Here is a 26,459-nt window from a genome sequence, read left to right on the forward strand (position 1 = left end):
GCAGTTTCCGGATCAAGCCCAGAGGCAGGCTAGTGTAGAGCGAGTTACAGAAATCTAATCTGGAGGTGACTGTCGCATGGATCACTGTGGCCAAGTGTTCAGAGGACAGATAGGGCGCTAGTAGCCGAGCCTGGCGGAGATGGAAAAATGCCTGGCCAGCTACCTGTTTGACCTGTGCCTTGAGTGTTAGTGAGGGATTTGTGGGATTTGTGGACTGCTCCTCTTTTCTGCAATAACAGGGAGCTGTCAACACCAGATATGGTTAAGAAACTTGTGGCACGCATAGATTTAGGAGTTATATTGGCTGTAGCTAATTTTTTGTTCACATAATTCAAAGGACCTCAAGCATGGTTACTGGTTGATTATTTAAATTATTTCTTTTTCATTGTACCTTGTGTGACACTGAGTAAGATCTGTAGGCTACATGAACAATATAATTAAGGTAAAGATTAGTTATAAGTGAGGACAAAAATTCCTCTACTATTGCAAGATGAATGGTTTAACTTAAAAGTGTAACCTGAATTTGGGACAAGTAAGAAGCCATGTGTCACAGAAAAGATTTAGGGACTTTGCTTCAATTCTTATCTTTCCCTTTTTTAAAAAAATGAATGTTAGTGCCTTCTCTGATTTTGTAGTCTTTGTAGAAAAGTGGGTTATAAACTAGCAAGGCTGATCAGAAGCTAATGATTCTACCTGGTGTTCTATCTGCTTCTGCCGTCGCCTTTCTCTTTCTTCAATTTGAGCGGGATCCAAAAGGGCAGTCATTGAACGAAGGAAACTATGAAAAAAAAGAGTATTTAAATTAAAAAACACATACGTGTGTGTATATAGAGCCCTATGTAGGAATGTAGAGAGTCTTTGACAGTTCTGTATATCAGCTTTTATAATAATCTCACATAATAATCTTAATAGCTGTGGAATGTCAATGCAGTAAACTAAGATTAAAGCAAATTATTCCACTGTTCCAAAATGTTGGAAAGGTAGCTATGAAAACTAAAGGGAACTCTCACCTGCCTTTCTGATTTGGCTCTGAAATATGGCTCCCAACTGATTTTCCTGAACTTTCCACCTCTGTAGGTGTAAAAGTAATTGAGTCTCGAGGCTCAGGAGAAAAATGTAAAGTTTCAGTAGGCTTTTTGTATGTTGTATTTAAAGGATATTGTGAAGAAGAGTAAGCATGATTCCTGAAAGAATCAAAATGCATCGTCCATCGGTCATGCTCTTCAGCCTAAGAAAAAGATGAAGAAAATATTAAGGGTTTTTATACTTAAACATATATTCTGCTTTTGTGTAAAAATTTAGAAATATTTTTATATCTTAAACTTTAAGATTTACATATTATAATTGTAAAACACATAGAAAGTGCAGAAGAGTTTAACGGAGTTATCAATGAACCTAAGGATGTTTCTTCAATAGCTTGGATCCAACAAAGCATAAGCAATTAGTGCTTGGACTCACAGACCTTACCTACTTCCCGTCTTCCCCAGCAGCTACTGTGGCTTCCCCAAAACTGATACTGAGGGTTGGACACCCTTGTGAACACAACTTCACATGGCACAGGAGGCTGACATGAGGAAGATGGAGGTAGTTCCATCCAACACTTTCCTCACTGCTGCCCCATACTCTGCATGGTATTTTGTCCACGAGTAGTATGCAATACAAAGCCATATGCTTGATGGACTAATAAATTTAACACTTCTTCTGGATGAATCTAGAGTGGCAGGAATGGAAAATGACCACTGGACTTACTAGTAAGGAGGACATCTATAGATATGGATTTTCTCTTCAGTTATTCACAGAGACAGAAGAAAAACACCTTCCTTTAATTTCCTTTGGCAGTCTGGGTACTCTGAAAGCCGTAGAGCTGTTTTAACTGTAACTACAACTTTTCAAACTTTGTAAATATTATAATTAATTTTTTTTTGTAACAGGAAGCTATAAGGGCAGGTAGAGGAGGAGGAAAAATTTACAGACTTTATGAAAAAGGATTGCTGTGCCTCTGCTAAGCTCAGTATACTGAGTGATGTCCTGAACACAAGAAATGAAGGGTGGGAGCAGACGTCCTCCTTACTCCAGAGAAGAAGGACCATCTTCAGTAAGTACAGTGGTTGTTCACCCCATGGTATGGGGGACATCTGTAGATATGATTCCTTCTCCAGAGAATGGTTCTTTCTCTAGAGCCTAATAAGTCCCATGCAGGGTATTACTTATTGGGTCCAGTACATGCTTCAGTACTCAGCTGCCATACGCTGTATCATCAGAACTATACTTGTCAATTTTATAGTGTCTCGTGAAGGTTACTATCAAAGCCCATGTTGCTGCCTACAGGCCTCTATGATTGAGGCCCTATTTGCCAGTGCCGCATTAGTAGAGGTGCTTCAGATAGTGTGTGCAGTAATTCCTGGGGGAACTGTCATTCTCAATTATTTGTAGGTCTCAGCTATGCAGGTACACAGACACCTGCTTATTCCTGGCTTCAATGTCTTGTGGCCAAAATTAGGAGCAGTTCCTGAGATGAATAAGCTGTCAGACCTTCTAATGGGTTTAGTGAGAATGAGATATACCGTAATGGTTCATCTATCATCCAAGATGTACCACTCCTATTCCTTAGGATGTTTGGGATGTGGGCAAAAGGATGGGAGGATGATCTGGTGATGTGTGAAACATTGTGTCTATTTTGTTGCTCTTTGTTTGGGACCAGGAACTGGATTTCACCAGGACGTCTAGCTAGGGATGGAGATGTATTCCCTTCTTTCTGAGGATTAAAATGAGATTGAACACTAATTTCAAGAAAATTCTTGGGGCAGTTGGTGACCTGAATGGAAGGATATGTTGAAAATGGCTATTTCCCATCCAAAACCTCAGAAAGCAATGATGGGATGGATAAATCGGCACATGGAGGTATGCTTCAATGAGATCTTGCGATTTTAGGAATTCGCCATCCTGCAATGACTCAGCTATTGATTGAAGTGTTTTCATGTGAATCTTCTTGAGCTTAATGTGTCTGTTTGTGAATTTTAAATCGAGAATGGCTTCCAGTTTCCATTTGGTTTTGGAACTATGAAGAAGTATGAGTACACTCCTTTGAAGTGCTCTAAAACAGGAATTGGCTCAATAGCTTGGATGGAAAGACATTGATTTACTGCCTGGGTTAGAATTTGCTAGTTGTTTTCACTCTGAGGTAGAGTTGAAAATACAAACCTCTCTGGTGGAAGATGCTCGAATTCTATTCTGTAACCATGGGCCACAGTTTCTATTGCTCATTTGTCTATCTATCTATTTTTCTTTGAACAGTGCCAGCGACCTTCCACAAGGCCCTGAAATCATGCTCTGTTGGTCTCTCAATCACTTTTCTTGTATCTGTTAACTGACGCTTTGGGTGGTCTGCAGAATTCTGTCCCCACCAAAACTTAGACCAGGAGCCTCAGTGATTTTCTTGGCAAACTTTTTGTAGGGTGCCTTGTGTATGAAAGGACTCTGCATGGAAGGATGTTATCAGTGTTCCGCCTGACATACCGACCCATTACTCTTTTCTAGTCTTTGGTTTCTATTAATCTGCGTTCCAAAAAGGCGATTACATTGGAAGGGATAGGTGGCCACTACAGATTTTGATTGGTTGTTAGCAGACCAAGGCTTTAGCTACAGGAGTCTCCTTGCCACTGCTGTGGACTCTAGAGTCTGTCTACTGTCTAGGGTCATGACTGAGAAGAAGGAGACTGCCTTTAAAAATCTATTGGCCCCCTCCAGGATCCTAGCGTTTTCTGCTGGTAAAAGTTATATTAGCTTCCTTGCCCAAATTATGGCAGATCTAGATAAAATGGAAGTTATTGTTATTGCCCTTACTGTGATGCCATCACCTCATACACCTCATACACTCTGCAGAGTGACATCTCTGTTTTTCTATCTATTGGGTATCTGATGTTCCCCTTTCTGTCTTCAGATACTACACCTGGAGAATGAATAGCCACTACAGGTGCATCGACAGATGAGACCTGGAGTACTTCTTCCCTGTATTCATGCAGGCTGTATAGCTTTTTAATAAGAGTCCTCACAGGAACATCGTGGAGGGCCCCTATCCAGCCTGTGCCGAGACAGCTGCACTGGTTGCCAGTTGCTGTCCGGATCAGGTTCAAAGTTTTGGTTTTAACCTTTAAGGCCTTACGCAGGTTGGGATTCACTAGACATACTGTAACCCACCACGAGCCTGCTTGGGAGTGGCAAGTAATAAATTAAATTAAATTAAAAAATAGTAATAGTAATAGTAATAAAACAAATGTGGGGAACTATTTGTTCATTAGTGTTTTTTCCCCACTCTGCTCTCATTTCCCCCCCCAAAAAACATTGGGAGGGGAAATGACTTGGGGCTGCTTTAGTTGTTGGAAAAAACTCCTCTGCACCTAAGGTAACTCTGCTCTTTTTGGCAGGGAGTTCCTGTGGATCTGGTTCATCAGAGTGTTTTAAGTTAACTGCTGCCATTGCTCTAGGAAGCAGGTATTGAATAGACTTCCTGCTTGAAAAACCTAATAGCCTGGTCTGGTCCTTGAACCTCCTCAGTAGTTTCCTTTTCTGAGAGGAACTCTACCTCATCTTTAATATTTTGTTCACTGCCTGAAGAATCATAATGTACAGAAGCACAATTTCCCCTTGTTCTGGCTGCTTTTGTAAGCTAGTTTTAAGTGTGCTCAGGGACAGATTCCTCATTAAAGTCATGTCTATCAGAACAAGCGGAATAGTGATGGGAATGAGCGCCTTCTGATAGGGGACCCCCTTTTTGGCAAAAATGAAATAATTTCCTCTCTCGTGGTCATGTAAAAAAAATGGTAACATTTCATCACTAAAGAGATTTTCTCCCCTTGCACTCACATGAACCTCTTCAGGAGTATCCAAGCTTGGATTCTTCAGCAAATCTGGCTGTTGAAGCTTGCTCAGAGTCTTATATTTTCTCTGGGTCCGTTGCCTCTTTATTCAAGGTCCCCAAGGGGACCTCAAGATTATCCTCTGAGAGAAAGTCTTCCCTATCTGGGAATGAAACCTTTCTGTTTGGCTGGCTAATTAAACTGAGTCCCAATGCGAGGGGAAACCACTGTGGCAGCTTTAAGCCACGCTTTTAAAGTGGTCATGGCTTTTCTCTTCTTCACTCCCCCCATTTCTGATCATCTCTCAACAAACGATTGAGAGGAATGGTTAAGGTAGGAACTGTGGAAAAGGAGGGAGGGGAAGAATTAGGAAAGTAAAAGGGTAAAGGTATCCCCTGTGCAAGCATTGGGTCATGTTTGTGCAAGCACTGGGTCACGCCCTCTAGCGTTTTCATGGCAGACTCAATATGGGGTGGTTTGCCAGTGCCTTCCCCAGTCATTACCGTTTACCCCCCAGCAAGCTGGGTTCGCATTTTACCAACCTTGGAAGGATGGAAGGCTGAGTCAACCTTGAGCCGGCTGCTGGGATTGAACTCCCAGCCTCATGGGCAGAGCTTTCAGACTGCATGTCTGCTGCCTTACCACTCTGCACCACAAGAGGCTCTATTAGGAAAGTAGGCACAGATAAAAGGTTTCCTTCGCAGAAAGCAATAGTTACGCTCTCCCTATTTGAGGCAGGAGAAAGACTGGTGAAGAAGACGCAGTGCTGAGGACAGTAAATGGAAGGAGAGCATTTTTCTTCTTTTGGCTCCCTGAGTACCTGAAAACTCATATCTACAGTCATCTTCCATTTCAGGGGGAGAACAGTTGATATATACTTTTTTATTTAAAGACATCTTCACAAACAGTAACTACCTTTGATAAATCACATTTTTCTTCTTTTTTTCGTAATTTTGCAGCTTCTTTTTGTTTATCAAGTTCTTCAAGCCACTTTTTTTGTTGTTCACGTTTTACAGCACTGAAAGGATGCTCTACGGGAGTGGCTTCCTAAAAGAAGAAGAAAAATTGTACTTCTTCTGACCCTTCTGTCAGGCCATTCTTTTCCCATTTCAACATTTTACTATAAAATTTGATCTGTCACTTAGAAGTATAATAAATATGTGCTTAAATCATGGAGTTTTTTGTGTTTTCATCATCATTTTATTTCAATCATAAGCTGCCTTGAGTTCCACATGATAGAAAAGTGGATAATAAATGTTTTAAATAAATTTAAAAATAATCGCAGTGGCTTCTTATAAAAGACTGTCTCATATTATTTTAGTTTCTGTATAAACCTGTAGCAGCTGCATGTCTTGCCATTTGTGGTCATACTACCAGTGACAGTCAAAGAAGAATCAACTAGAGAAGGAATAGGATAAGAAGTTCTGCCTTGACTCACTAGGAGGTATGCTATATACTTACTGGCCACTCTCCTTATCAGCCAGCTTGGTGTAGTGGTTAGGAGTGCAGACTTCTAATCTGGTGAGCTGGGTTTGATTCCGCGCTCCCCCACATGCAGCCAGCTGAGTGACCTTGGGCTCACCACAGTACTGATAAAACTGTTCTGACTGAGCAGTAATATCAGGGCTCTCTCAGCCTCACCTACCTCACAGGGTGTCTACTGTGGGGAGAGGAAAGGTAAGCCACTTTTAGACTCCTTTAGGGAGAGAAAAGCGGCATATAAGAACCAACTTTTCTTCATGGACTACTTTTTAAGTGTTCCCAGTTGGATGGAAATGTGTCTAGAAATGTAGTCTATGAAGCAAACAGATTTGTGAAAGACAAAGATTTGTCGACAAAGTCCTGCTCACCTCTCCCCTTCAGTTAATTCAGCTTAGAATGCTGCACAAATGAGTTAGATCACTGTATACATTAGTCACTGGAATGCATCACATATGCATGCTACCCTAAAGAATTTGTTGAAATTCAAAAATGTTTTGTGAATCCCAAATTCCCAATTTAATATAATCCAATTTAAGACAATAACTTGTTCTGGAAATGCAGTCAAAAACTTTTTAAAAAATGTAGTATGGGCAACAGGAGAACTGACAAGCACTATACTAGGGTTTTTTTAAAAAATATAACACTCCTAGTTGTTGTTCCTTACTTATTTACATGGCTGTAATAGCAGCATTCTTTAATTTTTAATTCCATTATTAGGTGGACATTGTTTTAATATCCACATCTAGTTCCATTCAGCTGTCACTAACAGAGATCCATCTACATTCTCAGCAGTTAACCTATCAATTTCTTCCACATTCTGTATACTTTTTTGTTGTTCTAAAACAAACACTGTATACTCAAAGAACATGCTGTTTTTAGTGCATGTACAAAATTAAAATTAAGATTAAACTAGAATAAAATGTACTGGAGAGACATCTTCCCCTAATACTTTATTACACAAAAACTGGAAACAACCTTTAAATATTTACACAACTAACAGAATCAGAGATGAAAGTAGCCAATCTAATCACACCTAGACCTTAAAAACTGCCCAGTCAATCTCTTGGAATATCTTTTAGGCAGCCCATTCCAGAACTAGAGAAATCTGAGGCTTAAATACAAAATGTCTGAAATCTCAGGCTTAAATACAAAATGTTGCATGCAAGTAATTTCTTACCCCTAACACAAACGATGATCGAATGGCAGCTGGCAGGTCCGGAGAACTGAAACTAGAGAACTGTCCAGTTTGGCCACTTGAAATACTGGGTGAAAGCTCACTAGCCTCAGTGGTTGAACTTCCACAGATACGGCTATCTTCTGTTGCAGCATTTAGATCCTCTGAAATTGGCATCTACAAAGGAAATATTTTGATGACTTCAAGCTACTTTTATGGTGTATCTGAATGTGTTCTATATCTTGCAGATATTCTTGTTCAGTACAAATAACTCACTACTCTGTATTCAGGTGGGAGCCATCTCGCTCAACTTTTTTACCACTGAGAAACTCCTGAAACATTCTTCAGACTTCGAGAAACCCCATAAGTGGTGCGACCATGCAGCATAACTGTGAACACACCCACTCAGTGCCCCTCTCCTTCCCACCCCCTCCAGACCCATCATTGGCCATTGGGAGGGTTGACATGACCATCCAATAAATGTTTAACACATCTTAAAAATATATAAAACATTAATTACAGTATTTGCTGGCGTATAAGACTACTTTCCCCCCCTGAAAAACATGCCTCCAAGTGGGAGGGTCGTCTTATACGCTGGGTGCACTTCAGTTGAGATAGACATAGCTGCCCATAGTGGCCCATAGTACTGTATTTTGAGTGGAAATGTTGGGGGGTCGTCTTATACGCCCAGTCATCTTATACGCCGGCAAATACGGTAAGTCCCATTCATTCAGGAAACCCTTCCAGTGCCATCAACAAACCCCAGGGTTTCACAAAACCCAGGTTGAGAAAGCCTGGTCTGAAGCAACAGAACAAAGTTAAAGTTCAGGGGCACCTTTAAATCCAACAAAGTTTAATTCTGTGTATAAGCTTTCATGTACATGCACACTTCTTCAGATACATTGAAACAAGACTTCCTCAACCACTACATATAAGTAAAGAGAGGATGGATGGGGAGAGTAGTAGCCAGGAAGGACTGTTTAGAGTCAAGATACATAGGTATCAGAGTGGTAAGTTTAGCTTAGATTGGATTTAAAAAAGTTTTAAGACCTGTGAACAGCAGCAAATTCACATACAGATAATAACAAGCCCATGAAAGCTTAGATACAGAATTAAGCTCTGTTGTTCTCAAAGGCGCCACTGGATTCAAACTTTACTGTTATTTATCACATGCTAATTTAAGGATTGGAGAACATGCCCCACTATTTTTAAGTAATGGCCTAAAAAGCTTTTGCTTGAAATTGCAGTAGTCTTTCCAAACTTGCTGTCCATTCATTGGAACTATATTTTTCTGTGTCTAACTTGGAAGAAAAACTGCAGTTACTCTGAAGGATAGACAATTAGAACTGAAAATGCAAATATCTACTGATCAATCAAAAGTAAAATCAGGATTTAATAAGTAACATAAATAAGCCAGTATGATGTAGTGAAATTCAACCCCCCATTTGCTGGGTCACCTTGGGCCAGTCACACACTATCTTAACCTACCCCACAGGGTTGTTGTAAGGATAAAATGGAGGTGAGGAGAACAATCTCCATTGAGGAGAAAGGTGGGATATAAATGAAGTGACTACAAATACAAAGCAAAGTGGTTTTCTTACCTGACCTTGATTAACCATCTGTCCTTTTTCTAAGCAATTTTTAACTGCATCTGCTTTCCGCCACAGGTGACATTTTGACTCTAAATTTTCTTTGAGTTTCTTCTTTAAAGCTACCTGCTCATCTTTAAGAACAGAAAAACAGGCTTATGGAGCTATTCAAAAGCTTCAAAAAGCAGTAGTTTTAAGTTTTAAATTACCAGAATTAGAGAAAAGTCATCTTTTAAAAACTGAACTTCAATGGAAGTTCTTAAATTTAGCACAATGAAAATGATTACACAGAACTTTAAAATAAGGTAAAAGAAACATATCTCCAAAAATCAGAAGAATATCAGGAACATAGCCACTTATTTATTCCTTAAACATATATTCTGTCTTTCCTAAGGAGCTCAGAGTTAAAATAAATAAAATAACTAGAAAGAGTAATGTTTCATTTCGCACGACTTAAAAATGTGAATGCCTGGAATATAATAATGAAAAATGTAAAAATAGGGGTGTAGATCCCATCCCATGTTTCTGCAGGTACAAGGACTTCTGCATGCAGAGCATTATTTTTGCAGCTCCCTCTCCTCACTGAAGCACTCCAAAATGACCATTCCAACTGCCAAGGGAAGGGGAAGTATGAAAGTTTTGCTCTATAAGAGGAGGTGTTTGTGCATTCAGAAACATGGAGCAAGATCTGCTCTAATCAATTTATCATTCTCAATGTGGTTCCATCTGTGGATACTTAAATCCAGAGACTCGTGCCATAAAACCTCCTAAAATGATAGAAGCAGCACCTGTAGCTTTAAGAAACAAATGTTTTCAGTAGTCATTGCCAGGCAGCCACAATAGTACAGCCAGCCTTCAAATGCTGGTTTCTGTCAAAAAAGGCTGAGGGAGGGGACAGGCCTGTTCTGGCCTTCGGGGAGGACTTCCTGGGGCCACACCTATCAGCAACCAACAAGCCACTCACTACTGCACAACTTCCATGAATCACTCAGAACCAGCTTCTTCCTACTGTTCAAACACCAATCATCAGATTATCTGAGTTGTAAAGACTACATTCCTATGGGGATGGAGGGGTTGAAATCATGCCATATTCTACAACTGGAGCTTGCCTCCTCCTCAGTGCAGTCTCCTGCTGAGTAGGAATATGAATTCTCAGGGTCAGAAGGAATGTTAAATTGAGGGGAAAGTGACAAACATTTATTTATTTTATATTTATATACCGCCCTTCCCCAAAGGCTCGGTTTCATCTGTAACTGATAACATCCCCTACTACTACTGATGCACTACTGTGTTTTAATCTATTCATCATACAACATAAAATCATGACCATTCTACCCAATGACATCCTGGGCTTCTGATTGGCTCTCAGTGGGGGCCTACGCATCCTCTGCAGGTGCTTAGCTGACATGGTTCTCTGTGGCCACCCTGTTGCTCAACCATGTATCCTCACCACAGGACAGCCGGCCACAAGGATCCACCATACCTGCCTGCCCACCTTGGAGCGCTGCGGACATCTGTCCACGCTCTCTGCAGCTGCCTCACCCTTGAGGCAGAGGTGGGAGAGGGTTGCTGCATCCTCTGCTATGGTCCTGGCACTCTTCTTGCCCTAGGAGCTGCAGATGGAGGATGGAGAAACCCCTCCCATATGTGGTCTGCTGCAAGAGCTGTATGTAGGGGGTATCCCTGCCTGTTTTAAAAATGGGCTTCTCCACTAGTGAGACTATAAAAAGCTGACAAATGGTGCAGGTATTTTAAGTATCAGCTACATTGGATTAACATATATAATTAAGAGGGTGACAAACTATTTGACATTTAAATGTCAAATTCTTGCCTAGTTTAAATATTGATTACCTATGTGTATAATACAAAATGGAACTAAATTAGAAACATGGATTAACAATAGAATAATTGCATATAGAAATTGATTAACCACACTGACCAAATATTTGCATAAAATGATAAGGCTATTTAATAACCAGTTCTGCAGTATACAAATGCAGCCAATTATATGGTACCTAGTTCCTTCTTCCATTGGGACTTCTTAGCATCCAACAAGGGTTTATCCCTTTCCCTTTCACCCAGAGTACTAAACATGTCAGCTGGTTTCCATGAGTTCCTGTTAAAGAAAATTTTGAGAAAATGAAGGGAATTATATATTAGTACTGTGAACATACTAAAATATTAGAAATGGGGCTAGGAATAAATTTAAAGTAGGTCTACACTGCTGTACCCCTGCAATTCTTCCTGCCTTGTATCTCTTTCCTGGGCTACCAAGATTCTTCCACACGTTGTACAGGCGAGAATAAGTGTTTTCCCTTGTCTATTGCTCCTTGTAGACTAGTGATTGTAATTTGACTCTATTGACTTGTTCATGTTACACACATCCAGAGCTACTGGAAATTCCATACCACATCAAAGTTGTGTGAATACAGGCATCATGAGGAAGAGCCCATGGCTCTTATAAAAATTATTTGCCTTACCACACAGTACAGTAGACAACACCTGGTTGTGAAAAATATAAAATACCTTAAATATACATAATACATTCAAAGAGTATTTAGAAATGTGCATGAAGAAAAAATTCAGTACTTTTCGGATTCAGGGTTTCCTGATTGGGTACAACTTGAATCAACTGAATCACTGATTGATTCAATATATTGCTTTGAGTTTGGCTGATTCAGGAACCCTGAACCTATTTGGCCAGAACAGCAGCCAGACAGCAGCTCTCCTCACTCCAGCCTTCCTGGGCAGTGAAAAGTAACATTTAAAGAGACCCCAAACAGCTGACACTGAAAATCAACTGTTTGGTATCTCTTTCTACTCCTTTACCAGGCTGCAGAGAGCAGGCTGTTTGGTGGATTCTTCTCAATGCCCCAATTTCAAACCAGCCAAGTGATTTGGCTGGTTTAGACATGAGATGTTTCATTTGGCCTGGGTAAGTACGAAATGTACTTGAATCTGGATTTGGGTATTTTCGGGCATATCCAAGCCAAATTGCCCATCCCTATTTGTAACCACTAAGGAAGGCTGTAGAAGCCAAAACACATCTAATTTTATGTGATTCATAGGACATATTCATCCACCAGGAATGTTGGTAAATTGTACAGTCTGACATATTTAATTTTACATCTGCACACTGTATAATAAATATTGTATTGTTTGTTGTAGTTTCACCCTTTTGACAGAAGTTATTCAAATTAAAGCTGTATACATGTTTACCTGCTTAATAACTACCATGACTCTTTGACCACTGTCAGAAATAGAGGCAATGAAATGTCTACTGTACAATTCCTGGAACATCTACTACTTGAATTTTTGTGCAACTATCCTTGTATAATTCTTTAATAGTGCATTTTGTGTACTATATATTTATGTATTTATTCGATTTTTAACCTGTCCCCCCCACACACAGTGGCTTGTGGTGGGTAACAGCAAATGGTCCCCACAATAAAACCCATTAAAATTATAAAATCAAACCCACTCATAGCAATGATAAATAACACCCCCCCCTGCTCCCCAGGCTTCAATTTAGTGCCTCAAGGGATACTCCCAGGGCTGGCCAATGACCTGGCTGTTTCAGGGAGGGGTCCCCAGATCTTATTGCTCTGGCCTCAACCAAAGACCTGGGGAAGAGCTGTTTTTTAGGTGCTGCAGAACTGGAAAAGTTCTGTCAGGACCTTCAGCTCTCCTGGGAACTCATTCCATCAGGTTGGGGCCAGAACCTAAAAGGCCCTTGCCCTGGTTGAGGCTAGGCAAACCTCTCTTGGGCAATAGATTTGCACCCACAGTGCAAAGTGCCCTGCAGGGGGCATAAGGAGATAAGACAAGCTTTAAAGGTTAATACCAGGACCTTGAATGCATTCCGGGCTGCAACTGGAAGCCAGTGCAGCTACCTCAGGACAGGCTGGATATGGGCCCTCCAAGATGTTCCTATGAGGACCCTAGCAGCCGCATTCTGCACTAGCAGCAATTTCTGGGTCACAGAAAAGGGTAGGCCTGCATAGAGTAAGTTGCAGAAGTCCAGTCTAGAGGTGACCATTGCATGGATCACTGTAGCCAAGCAATCCAAGGACAGATAGGGCACTAGTAGCCTCGCCCTAATATAAGGGGCCATCCATCTACCTTGAAATTTATATTATCTTTCAAAAGCATTTATATTATAGAAATTCAAACTGATTTGAATTCTTAACTGAAAAGGTTTACATACGTGTTAATATTCAGTTCAGGCTGCTTCAATGCTTCTTTATTTCTTAAACTATTTTCACTTGGAACAAATAGAGTTTCACCAGCTTTCTGAAGTAATCCCATTATGTTTTCTTCTTCTGGTACATGATCAGCAAGAGGATTAGTATCTAGACTGTTTTGAACTGGAAAATAAAAAAGTGTTCTTTAAACTTAAGTTCAGTAGTTTCTCCATTTATAATCCTTTAAAAGGAAAGCGAAACTGAGTAGGTCATACAAAAGGCCATAACATTACTATTTTTGTTCAAGAAAGATATCCATCAGTCTGTGATTTCTGATTAGCCAAGGATTAGAAACTTATTTGAGTAAACTGACATTTTTATAAAAGAAGTCAGCAAAATGATATTGAAAAACTGCTCTCTTCTGTACTGGAAAAACAAATATCAAAGTTGAGTTCAACCTTACATATATTTGAAAGCTTTTTAGTTGGTTACTTGTATGATTTATATTGTGTATATTTTGTCATTTAATTTTCACATAAAAAGTCATCCTGTGATGAAAACCATGTTGTTTAGTTTTCTACTTTTTAGAAGAGATATATCCCACATTTTCACTTTTTCCAAAAAAGCACTGTATAAGATTTATAAGTAAGTGCTTTTGGGAGGGAAGGAGGCACTGTATAGTCTGATCTTGGATATTAAGCAGGTTTAGTACTTGGCTGGGAGACCACCAAGAAAAACATTGCAGAGGAAGGCAATGGCAAACCACCTCTGCTTCTCAGTTGCCTTGAAAGCCCCTTGAATGGGGACACCATAAGTTGGTTGTTACTTGATAGCAGAGACAAACATAACTATCTCACTCCAGTTTAAAAACAATAAAAATACTAACACATACCACTGTTTCTGTTCATCTTCTTGTAATTTTGTTATTCACTTATGTCTAGAACAGCCAGCATATTGGTGGACTATTTCACAGTTGCTTTTTAAATTGGTTTAAATTTGGGTGCCTGAATTTAAAATTAATGTAACAGGATTCCTTGTGACTGAACATAATAAGCACACTGCTGGATCTGACCAGTGGTCATTTAGTCCAGCAGCCTATTTCACACAGCAGGCAACTAGTTGTTCTGAAGGACCAAACAACAGATATAAAAGCCAAAGATGCCTCCCTAGCACTGATAGGCAAAGGTTTCCTACCTCTGAATATGGAGGTTTCTTTTAGCCACCATGGCTTGTAACACTCTCAGGACTTTCCCATTTTAAAGAAATTGCCAGTTTCAAGGGTTTTTTAAAATTACTCTCACTTACTTAAGACACAGATTCTCTTTCCATTTACAACATTGTTGAAGCACAGGATCAACCTAACGTGTTCAAAAGCTCAAGGACAGTAGACTTGGTGTGCTATAAGACCTTACAGCTACCAACCTGCTATTGCGGATCCTACCTCATGGGATTGTTTGCCGGAGGAAGTCAGGAAAGTTCCCATTCCTTTGGCTTTCCATAACTTTACAAAATGGAATTATACAAAAGGGTTTTTCTATGCAGGAAATAGGATACCTCTGTGCAAAATGGTTCACAAGATTACTTGACAAATTATTACAGGTTGTGGTTTACATCACTGTGCATAGTTGGTTGTAAGCTAGATCCTACTATCTTGCATAATTTAATTTGTAACATTAACACACATGCTTTGCTTCATTTAGTTCTTTTTAAAAAGATTTCTTGTTAGGTCTAAAATCCAAATCCTATTTTGTCGCTTAATGAATATCCCATCCTGTTGATTGTATTGACTCGAGGGTAATCTGCCTGGAGTTCCAGTGAGAAAGGCAGACTATAAATAACAAAAATAATAAAAAATAATTTATCTACTTGATCTTCTGGTATTTACTTTCCCAAATAATTATGAATTTCCACACTTACCTAATGGTGATATTTATATGGAAATGCCTAAAACCTAAGAGCCTCTTGTGGCGCAGGGTGGTAAGGCAGCCGACATGCTGTCTGAAGCTCTGACCATGAGGCTGGGAGTTCAATCCCAGCAGCCGGCTCAAGGTTGACTCAGCCTTCCATCCTTCCGAGGTCGGTAAAATGAGTACCCAGCTTGATGGGGGATAAAACAGTAATGACTGGGGACGGGAATGGCAAACCACCCTGTATTGAGTCTGCCACCCCAAGGGTCAGACATGACTCGGTGCTTGCACAGGGGATACCTTTACCTTTTACCTAAAACCTATTGTGAACAATTTTGTTTATATCAGGTTAATTTCTCCATGGTGTCAGATAAAACTAACTTTAGGTAAATTGTACTGCAGTTTGGTGCTACATAAGATATTAGGGACCAAGATACAGATGGAAAAACTTTATAAGATGCTTTCCTGTCAGGCATGGTTAACAGAGGCTATAGCACATGCAGTGTTACCTAATCCAGGTGGTTTTCCTAAGACCTCCCACCAAACTGTGGTTTATACTAATCAGTTTTGAATCCAAATCATCTTTTGAGCTTCAAAATACATGCCTTGCCATTCCCATTCCCATTCTCTTGTGCATCTTGTTTCCCCATTCTGAAGTTCTACTTCAGGCAATGAAAACTGTGATGAAAGTTTAGCATTTCAAGCACAAAACCAAAACCATTCTTATAAAATGAATAAGGTTGTAAATGTCTGTGGAATTCAAAGCAGACTTTATTGCTCATATTATGCACAAAACCAGGTTGTAGTTAATGTCTGTGGAATTCACAGCAGACTTTATTGCTCATATTATGCAGTTTCTTATTGCACTGTTCTCCAGTCTTATAATCCTGCTTGGTCTAAATTATACTGTGTTTCAATGCCCAGTTTTCTAATATTGTTGGTTGTATAAATTATACTGTTCTCATTACATTGTTTTAAAATGTAATCTGCCATGAGCCTTAGCGATGAAGGATTGTAGACATCTAAATCATGGTTGGGCTTCTACGTCCATGCTTTATTTTAATCATATAGAAAATTTCAAGCTCAAATGAACCTGCCCAAGGAAGCTTATATATATATATATATAATTTAACATAATAAAAAGCAAAATGTCTTTTAAAAAGAACCAAACACGTTATACCATAAAACAACAGGAATCAGCTTTATACCATAAAACAATACGAAACAATCTTAAATCTTAAAGAGACACTATAAAATGATGATTAAGAGTCCAGGTAAACAAATATTTTGGACTGACACCTAAAAAAAGTGGTATTGGTGCGACTCAGGCCTCAAGGGGAAGGGGCATTCCATGAGTGAGATGTCACCACTGCAAAAGCCCTGCCTCTGATCAGGACCTGCCTCAACTCCAAAGGAAACAGGATTTGCAAGGACAACCTTGGTTGGCAAACTGGAAAATACGGGGTGGGAGCAGGGATCAATTACTTGTGTACCCTGGCCCCAAACAATTTAGGGCTTCCAAGGCAAGAACCAGCATTTTGAATTGTGCTTGGAAATAAATGGACAGCCAGTGCAAATCTTTTAGCGCTGTGCTGATAAGGGTCCCTTTATCCCACCCCCTGACAGTAGCCTGGATGCAACATTTTGGCTGAATGGAATTTTTCTGACTCCTTCTGACTTCAAAGGCAGCCCCACGTAGAACTCACTACAGTAATCTAACATGAATGTAATCAGAGCATGAATCACTGTTGCTAGATCATGATGTTCAAAGAACATCAGTAGCTGGCATGTCAGACACTGTTGATAAAAGGCACTATGTGCCACAGAGTAGATCTGGATCCAGCTAGAGGCCAGGATCCAGCATCATCTCCAAGACCCATTATGCACGGAGGGGAAGGTCCACCTCAGAGCTGGGACAATGCTGGTGGAAATCCCCGATAATGCATGCTGCTGGTGGAAATCCCCGATAATGCATGCTGCTGGTGGAAATCCCCGATAATGCATGCTGCTGGTGGAAATCTCCGATAATGCATGCTGCTGGCAGCATCCGAGTGAGGTTTGATGCAGGCTGCCGAAAAAGCTGTTAGGGAAACATGGAAGAAAGTGAAGACTGACGCCTGGCTAGGGCGCAACCAGACACAGCGCCGGAGAGAGTGTGCATAATCAGGGAGGGCCGGGGGTGCCCAGGCAGCGCTACCCTGGAGGCGGGCGCGAGAACGCCACGTCCAGCAGGCACCCCCAGCAGTGTACAGCGCAGCCTCAGTCAGCGCATGGGAATGAATGTAACGGGGACCGAACAGCGGCCGTGGAGTCCAGGACGCAAAGGCGGGAGCCTCAGGCCGGGTGGGGGGCGTCCTACAGGGGAGGGGAAGTCGCCTGATTGATGGGCCAGGTCCGGGAAGCCCCGCGCTGCATTCCTGTCCTGTTTGCTCCGCATTGCCTTCTCTTCGGCTGTCGCCACTGCTGCTCCGGGCGTTGCTGCCGTGCCATTCATACATGGCTTGCCGCGTACCTTCCTCCATCGCATCTTCTATCCAACCCCCACCCGCCGTAACGGAAGCTGTGCATAATGGGTCTAAGCTATGAAACTGCTTTATCAAGGGGAGTTCAATCCCCTCCATGATAGTCTCATTCCTCAGTCCTCTGGCTTGTTAGTATGCTCTAATTTGAATTTTATTTCACCTACTATCCTCTAGCTGTCTGCTCAGCTACTTCATCATCCTAAGCTCCTCAGTGAACCACCAAGTATTGTGATCTCTGAAGGAGGGAACAGGGTGATCAAAGGGCAGGGTGATTCTCCCTTCTCTACTCTCTCATTTTAACTACTGCTTCACTATGTAGCATAGATAACATCATTGTTTCCTTCATCAGAAACATTGTTACTGCTTGGGAAGAGAGACTGTAATTTGGCCAACTGGATCTATCAATTAAAAACAATGAACATAGATGATAATAGGCAGATTTTTTTTTAAGTACAGAAGCTGACAATTTTTCTCTTCTTTCAGGGAACAAGTTTATCCCCAGTATAATTCATGCCACAAGGTGTAATCAAGTTGAAAAATACTAGTATCACTCCTGTAAAAGCAACCGGTTTACAAGAGCTATTGCAGCACAGAGAAACTAAACTATACTTAGGGAAACACAGGTTCAAATCTCTACTCTGCCATCCTCAGGAGCATTCCACCCTCCTGTTCTTTCTAGTGAAACCAATTACAAAGCTTTATTCAAAATGTGTTGTGTGAAAATTTTATATAGGAGGACTTAGAAGGGTGCCTAGCATGAATCTACAGGTGACTTTGAGCCAGTCTTTTTCTCTCAGCCTAACCTAGCTTGTGGGGTTGTTGTAAGGAGACCAAGTTCCTTGCAGGAAGGATATGTAAAATCTAATACCATTTCCAATTGATCACTGATACTATTATTAATAGTGGAAAACAAGGGAATACAAATTTTTCCCTTCCCTCTTAAGAGGATTTCTTTATAAAAATAACAATGAAATTATTTCAGAAGTGCACACAGGCAGAGAAAATATGCTGGGGATTCCACACTAGGATCTTTGAGCATATTACAATAATTAGACAGGATTAGACTAAAGTCTGGTCAAGAGTGGCGGCTTCTAATCTGGAATCCCCACTCCTCCACATGCAGCCAGCTGGGTGACCTTGTTAGAACTGTTCTCAAAGAACAGTTTCTTTCAGAGCTCTCTCAGCCTCACCTTTCTCACAGGGTATCTGTTGTGGGGAGAGGAAGGGAAGGCAATGGTAAGCCACTTTCGGACTCCTTTGGGTAGTCCGAAAAGCAGGGTATGCTAACCACCACTTCTTGTTCTTCTAAAGAGAAATATGACTTTTCTTCTAAGCCCCCAAAACTGAAATTATACGTTATGTGACTAGCACAGAACTATTCAAGAATTTTAAAAACCTTTATTGCTTTTACTTAAATAATAGCCTATTTGATCATTAAATGCTGAAGCAAATATTTCATTACGAGTTAGGCTTGCTTAAAAACTACTAGGAAAACAATGTAATTGTTATGAAAATTAACCATCTTACGTGTTTCTTCTCCCTTTTCATCCTGACACTGTGACACTCCTTTGGTTCTTCCTTTTACAGCCATCAAGATCTGTTCAAGCTGCTGTTGTGTTAAACATACCAAACTGTCTCTTAGATCTTCAACAGAAATAGGAGTTTTTTTGGACTTCTTATTGGAGACCAAAGGCTTTTTAACAGAAACTCTGGTGGTGTAGATATCAGGCTTTGCAGTTGTACTGTCCTTGTGGATGATAAAAGCATGGTCTTTCTGGCTGAACTCCTTAGTTGGTGTTAGAATTTCTTTTGTGGCTGAAAGACTTGATCCAGTTCGGTGTTTTGTTAAGCATCCATTCTTCTCACAGATTGTTTGCACTGATTTCAAAACATTTCCATTCTGTTTTGTTCTCAATGTATGTTTTAAGACTTTATTTTTATTGCACGTCTGATAAAACAATAACAAATGCACCCGTTATAATATAACAGAAACCTCTAAGCTATACTACTGAAACAGATTTTTACGAAACTGCCCTACCTAAGCAAACAGGACACTTGTCTTGTTCAGTTCATTTTAAGATGACAGTCTATTACAATGGATTTGTACAGATAGAAAGCAAGAGTATACTACTCTTGAATAAGGCAAAGTTCTATTGTTTTTCTCTAGATACTAGAAGTACACATTTTGCTTAGTAATTTTTGAAAAAGACATGTGGACATGGGGACAAAAAATTGCATTACACTTCTTTTCAAGATTTATACTCTTTTGGCCCATTCATCTTCAAGATGGATAACAACAGATTAAAATAGGCCCTTAAACTGTCTGAATCTGGTGGGACTTTTGAAATGTTGATGAAAAGATAGTGGATATCAACCACAAAATGATTAGAAAGGTTGAAGGCAAACCCCCTGTAACCAAGGAAAGTGTTTCTGAATGGACTGCCGTGGTATGTGTCTTCGCAAACTGCTTTCAAAACTGAACTGGTATTGCAGCCTGCTCTTCCAAGGGGGGAGTGGGGGAAGACGGACACCTCAGCTCCTACTGGCTCTCACAATTTCTGTATTTATCAGAAACAGCCTGAGTCTAATGAAGTCTTATTTGGAAACTTCCTCTAAACTAAACAAGGGATCAGGATCAGGATACTGCTCTGCTAAAGATAATCATTTAATAAAGCTCATTGTTTGAAATATAAAGTAAAATTTTATATTTTCTTGAAATACAGCACCATCTAGTAAAAAGCAAAACTAGAAGAAATTTAGGTGGAAATCTTCTACAACTGATGCATTCAAATGGCAACTTGTAAATTACAGGGTCTGCTTAATTATGCTGAAATTCTAAAAACATACCTTTACACTTGATTTGGATTTACCCACTGTAAAAGGAAGAAACATGGACAAATGAGAACTAGGAACATTACAATGTTTAGCATTAGAAATGTTATCAACTGTGATGATATCACCAGCAATGCTAGGATGAGGGCCTTCATGTTCAATCTCGCAAAATGATCACTTGTAGAGAAGAGTGGGAGATATATGTATGTTGTAAATTAAATGTAATGTATTGTTCTGACTGGCTACAGTTCTGGCATCCCTCTCCTCAAAGCAGTCAAGTTAGCAACCTTTTAACAACATATGTAAGTGGGGTACCTGTAAGATACAGACATTTTGAGAGTTAAATCCTACTGTTCAGCCATGCAACCTGATCTTTGTGAGCAGCAACCAACATTATTATTATTATTATTATTATTATTATTATTATTATTATTATTATTATTAAATTTCTTACCCGCCACTCCCAGAAAAGCTCATGGCTGAGTACAAAATGTGCATAAAACCCTCAATAAAACTTCCCCTTAAAACACAACCAGAAATTGTGTTTCTGATCTGCCCCCCTACCACCCAACCACAGGACCTCTATCTTGGAGGGTTTGAGTCTCAGGCGACTCTGCTCAAGCCATCCAGCCATGGCTTCCAAACATCTGGCAAATGGTTCCAGGGGAAAGTCAGGGTGGCCGCCCATGAGGAGATACAACTGGGTGTCATCTGCATATTGATGACAACCCAAGTCAAAGCTCCGCACCAGCTGGGCCAGAGTGCATGAAGATGTTAAACAGCGTGAGAAAGAAAACCAAACCCTGAGGAATCCCACAAGGGAGTCAATAAGGACTCGATAACTCCTCCCCCACCGCCACCCTCTGTTTAGGAGAAAGGAGCGTATCCAGCTAAGAGCTATGCCCTGTATCCCCGTCCCAGAAAGGTGGCAAGCCAGCAGTTCATGGTCAGCCATGTCAAATGCGGCCAACAGATCTAATAGAACCAGCAAGGCTGATCTGCCCCGATCCAGCTGGCTTAGTTAGTACATATTAATTTCAATATATTGCAAAAACTTTGTTAACATGCATCCTTGGGGAATGAGGATAGCCAATATTCCTGTTAACAAAGCTTTTACTCGATGGCAAGAGGGCAATATAATAAACTGGGGCTGTGGTTAAGCCCAGGACCAGACTGGGAGCCACAGCCTGCTTCACTGCCACCTGCTTGGCACTGCTGCTCTCTCACCATCACCAGGCTGAGAGGTGCTTGCACAAGTGTCTCGCCGACTTGAACCTGTGTGAGAGACACACTTAGATTCAATTGCACAGAAACTGCTCATCTGCTGATTCCTCTGCACTTAGGACTCCTGTTATAGTAGGCATTGTTCTACATTACACATGTGTGTGGTCAAATAATTCATCCAAAATTTAATTACTGCTAGGAATTAATTTAAGACAAGACAACAAGAGATCTATAGTAGAGATCTAAATGCTTGGAACTAAATCCTGCTTCAACTAGACATTTCTTAGAAAGTGTATTTACATTTACAGCAATGGTGTTAGAACCAGTGGAAGGATCTGTGGTCCCAGCTTTCTACTCGTTCCCTGAGCAGCCATTTCTGAGCCTGGAGAAGTTTATTCCCAGGATCTGGGAACAGCCACAAGGCCCAGGAGGATGCAGTGGGAAGGGAACAAATTTGCTGCCTTCTACTTCTTCCATGAGCAGAAGTAACAGCACCTTTAGCTGAGAGATCACAGGATCCCAATCCATACAGTGCAATCCTAAACAGTAAGCCCATTGATATCAATGGACTTAGAAGGCTCTAATTCTATTTAGGACTGCACTGTTACTGTTAGGACTGCTCAAGCACACTAAAACAGCATTCTTCCCTTGCCTATCACTTCATAGAAAGACAAGTATGTTCAACAATGAAAGGCAAATTTCATATAATGTCAGAGGGCTTGTGAATTTTTGCTGCCCTAAGTGACACTTATAGGTGAAGTATGACCCTTTTTTGATTGATGAGGGGAACTGCCTATATCAGAAGTAACAGAAATGTTCAGATTCATTCTCAGAAGATACTACATTACTCCAGATAACTCTCTGATGCTTCAGGGAGCAACCTAAAGTAGGAACAGAACTCAGAACACTTGAAGCTTCTGCCAAGATCCTCTCTGAACTGCACTATTGGCTCAAGTTGCTGCCTATCACTCTCCCTGTACGTGGTGGAGTCAGTCCTAACTCACAGTCATGACTTCTTTCCTTCTAATAACATGATATCCTGCCAAAGTGATCATATTCACCTAATGCCCTGATTAATCCACACAGTTCTTTAGAATCCATTACTACAATGCCCATGATATGCTTGGATTTTCAAATAATGCATGGTAAATAAGCTATGCAACTTAATAACATGCACTTCCCATGAGAGCTGCTGGAAGTTATTTCAAGTATACTTTGAAAGAACTCTGACATTCAGTTTCAACAGATCATTCCTTCTGGGAGGAAGACTGCTACATGTCCCAATATTTTTATTGGCCTGGGTCCTATGCTTTTAACCGCAGTGTGGCATGAAGACATTTTATCAGATGAAACTTTTCTATGAACTGACAAAGGGATTGGAAAACTTTGCCAGCTTTAAATTTCTGTAGGTCAGCCTGCTTTGAAAGGAGAAGAAGGGTATACTTCGGGGAGGGCGTCATAAAAATATAATAAATAAATAAACAAACAAACAAACAAACCGATTGGGAAGCTTGTGCTTGCAGTCATTCCAGAACACAGTACAAGTAAATCTCTAGAAAATGGCTATCACTATTCAACACAGCCTTAATTTGAATGGCCCAAGTTGGCCTGATCTTGTCAGATCTTGGAAGCTAAGCAGGGTTGGCCCTGATTAGGACCTGGATGGGGGACCACCAAAGAAGTTCAGGTTTGATACATGAAAGCAGGCAATGGTAATCCACCTCTGAATTTCTCTTGTTTTGTAAACTCTACAGGGTCACCATAAAAAAGCTGCAACTTAACAGCAAACAAATGAAATGTGGTGTGAGCAGTAATATGCATGCTTACACAGAAATTTCATTGTAGTCAACTGGGGTATAGCTAAGTAAATCTACCAGGATTGCAGACATCATTCCTTTTGTGATATCTGCCCCCCAAGTACAGCATCATTTCAGTTCCCATCAATCTTCAAAAATAATTGCATTATATGAATTAATGTTTGCGTATACTGCTTGGAAATTGCAAAGTCCATCTTAAACTCTTAAATTTGTTCAACAATATATTTTAAACATTTCAAATTTAATGTAAGCTGAACACAGTAGTCATCTAACAGAGCTATATCTACATCTCTTGTGTTGGATGGGGCCAGCCTCTTCAACATATATGTGTGGAACTAAACTACAGTAACTCAAGGACATCAGTAAGATATGTTCTAATATAATCAAATGTGTATTTGTGAAAAATATGCAGCTAAACAAGGATTCTAATAATTCATGTGATTATATGCAAAGATGATCATACCAGAAGGAGCCAATATCAGCCTAGTTTTCCCATCCAGTATTTCAGTTTCAAGCTTTAAACCATCCCTGTAAAATAATATAAAATGGTATGTTGTCATCATTGTAACAGCTAAGCAAAATACAGAATACAATTTTAAAATGTTTACCATGAATTACTAACAAATGTAAGACTTTTCACTATAGTAAACTTAATATAGGTTACAGTATGCCATCTGGTTTATTATCCTATTTCCTCTCCTCTCCCACCCTGTTGTTTTCCATTACCACCACATAATCCAATTACAGATTATACAGAAGAAGAGCTCAACTGCTTTTGTAGCATCATCCACCATCGCTGGGAATAGAAAGATAAACAAGACTGTGTGGGATGCATAGATATTCAGATGTCCACCACATTCTGTTTTACAAGATGAAAATGAAAATAACCCCTAGTGAAACCTCATAATTAAATTCCAGGTTTTTTTTTTTAATCCTACCAACAAATGTTTGGATTTAGACTTTGGTAAACTACATTCTAAACAGTTTTTGAGCGCAACTGACGCAGTGAGAGTATTACAAGGCCACATCTAAATATTCAGAGACTTTGATGGAACTTTAAACCTTCTCCCATGGGAGGCACTATCTATCTTACTGGGGCAAACATATGGCTACTTGTATGTTTTTCCGAAAAGGCAAACAGCAGCTGCCTGGTGACATTTTTAAAATCAGAAAACAGCACAGGGAGAAGGTTTATCCCCGCCACCACCACCACTGTACTGGCACACCTCCAACCCAAACTGGGAGACCATGCCTATTAACCAAGTTTTTAAAAATACCAGAAGTTGCAGAAATGATCCACCATGTAAGGAAGTTCTTTAACAGTTACAAAGAAGCCTTCATTAGTCGACTCATATATAGCATAGTGATTTGATAGGCAAGGAAGCATTAATGTCTTATGCTGCATAAAAATGTGGGGGGAGCATATTACAGTTGTAATCTTTTCAGGGAATGAAGTGCCACACTGACTTGCAGGTCTAAGTACGGAGTGTGGATTCACTCTATCTAAAAACTGTACGCTGTTATAATTTTGAAAATTGTCTGTTCATGTACATGACCCAAAGCTGACACCGATCATCCTACAACATTCATCTTGGGGTTGTGAGCAGAACATATTTTTAGAGTGATCATGCCATACATACAGTAAGTGTCCCTTAAAATACTGTAGATTCTGAATTTAATGCATACATATCAATTTCTGAAAACTGAATTTATGGCCTACTTATGTAAAGCTGCTTTGTGGCGAAACATCTTCACCAGTCATCAGGCAATACAAGTTCATGTGCTTATATTATGGCTTGATACAGAAGTCAGGGACTGGCAAGTTGCCTGGTCTCCACAGCTGATTCATTATTTCTAAAGGCCAAAGCCATGTATGTTTACCTTCACTCTCACAGGAAACACTGACACAATATCATAATTACTATAAAATCAGAGTCCAGTAGCACCTTTAAGACCAACAAAGATTTATTCAAGGCGTGAGCTTTCGAGCGCAAGCACCCTTCGTCAGACTAATTACTAGTAGTTCTTGCTGTCCTAAGGGCAGACGGGCAAGGGAGCAGGCAGTGCAATACAGCAAGCACACAAAAATAGGGTTGGAGGTGCAACAGGTCACAGCCCACCTGCTGTAGGTATGCCTTAAGTGGATCCCTTGTCGTCTGAGTGGAGCTAAGCAACAGCCCTCACACTCGGCATGTCGCTCACTGGCTCCACCGCCAAAGCCATGAAAGAGGGTCCCCAAGCAGGGGATGTGGACACACAAGCAGAGCCCCCCTTCCCGAATGGATCTGAACCAATGCCTTTAAGCACCACAAGAGCCAGGCAAAGCTGCCTACTCCCGCGACTATTAGCAATTCTTATTTGTGGTTGACATTATTCACCTTTTTGTTGGAACAGAGCAGGGTAAGACACAGCTCATAACTAACAAAAGAGGAGGCGCTGACTAAAATGGAAAGGTGTGCTGGGAACCTTCAGCGGAGGTGTCAGGAGAGGCGGCGCCGCCTCCTTAAAGAAGCCCTCCGGCGATAACAATGGGGAGAGATCCCCGAAGCACGCGCGGCCGCCCAGCGCAGAGGAGAAGAGACGCCCGCTCTGCTGCTGCCTTACCCCAGATTCATGGCTCTTCCACGGGCACAGAAGCCAGCAGCCAGCCCCTCGGAGCAAAGGCGGCGGCGGCGGCAGCAGCACGAGGCGGAACAAGAGCGGCCCCGCACAGCCCTCGAGGATGCTGAGGCAGGACCGATCTCTGTTTAATGTGTGTACGTTGGTTGCTGCCACCGCACAATGAGAGGACCGCTGATAGGCCTGCCGGGTCCTCGGTCCTTTCGCCAATGAGGTCCTCTCACACTGAGCGAGTAGCACGGGCAGCCTGCGA

The 26,459-nt window shown here is 40.8% G+C and overlaps 1 protein-coding gene across 3 annotated transcripts in view; it reads right to left on the bottom strand.

Moving 5' to 3' along the window:
- Positions 1-26,459, bottom strand: part of CCDC66 (coiled-coil domain containing 66) — a 51,087-nt gene extending 24,628 nt beyond the window's left edge. The window contains exons 1-11 of one of the 3 annotated variants that reach the window (XM_077325502.1): positions 26,192-26,459; positions 24,051-24,115; positions 20,562-20,587; positions 19,242-19,662; positions 13,309-13,468; positions 11,117-11,217; positions 9,114-9,235; positions 7,516-7,689; positions 5,772-5,903; positions 1,011-1,228; positions 694-778 (exon numbers count right to left, since the gene is read on the bottom strand). In XM_077325502.1, the coding sequence (XP_077181617.1) occupies positions 694-778; positions 1,011-1,228; positions 5,772-5,903; positions 7,516-7,689; positions 9,114-9,235; positions 11,117-11,217; positions 13,309-13,468; positions 19,242-19,662; positions 20,562-20,587; positions 24,051-24,115; positions 26,192-26,202 (1,515 nt within the window). In that variant the 5' untranslated portion in view covers positions 26,203-26,459. The remainder of the gene's footprint in view (positions 1-693; positions 779-1,010; positions 1,229-5,771; positions 5,904-7,515; positions 7,690-9,113; positions 9,236-11,116; positions 11,218-13,308; positions 13,469-19,241; positions 19,663-20,561; positions 20,588-24,050; positions 24,116-26,191) is intronic. The other 2 variants (XM_077325501.1, XM_077325503.1) reach the window with 2 other exon arrangements.

Source organism: Paroedura picta, chromosome 3, assembly GCF_049243985.1.
Source record: "Paroedura picta isolate Pp20150507F chromosome 3, Ppicta_v3.0, whole genome shotgun sequence".
Classification (NCBI taxonomy): domain Eukaryota; kingdom Metazoa; phylum Chordata; class Lepidosauria; order Squamata; family Gekkonidae; genus Paroedura; species Paroedura picta.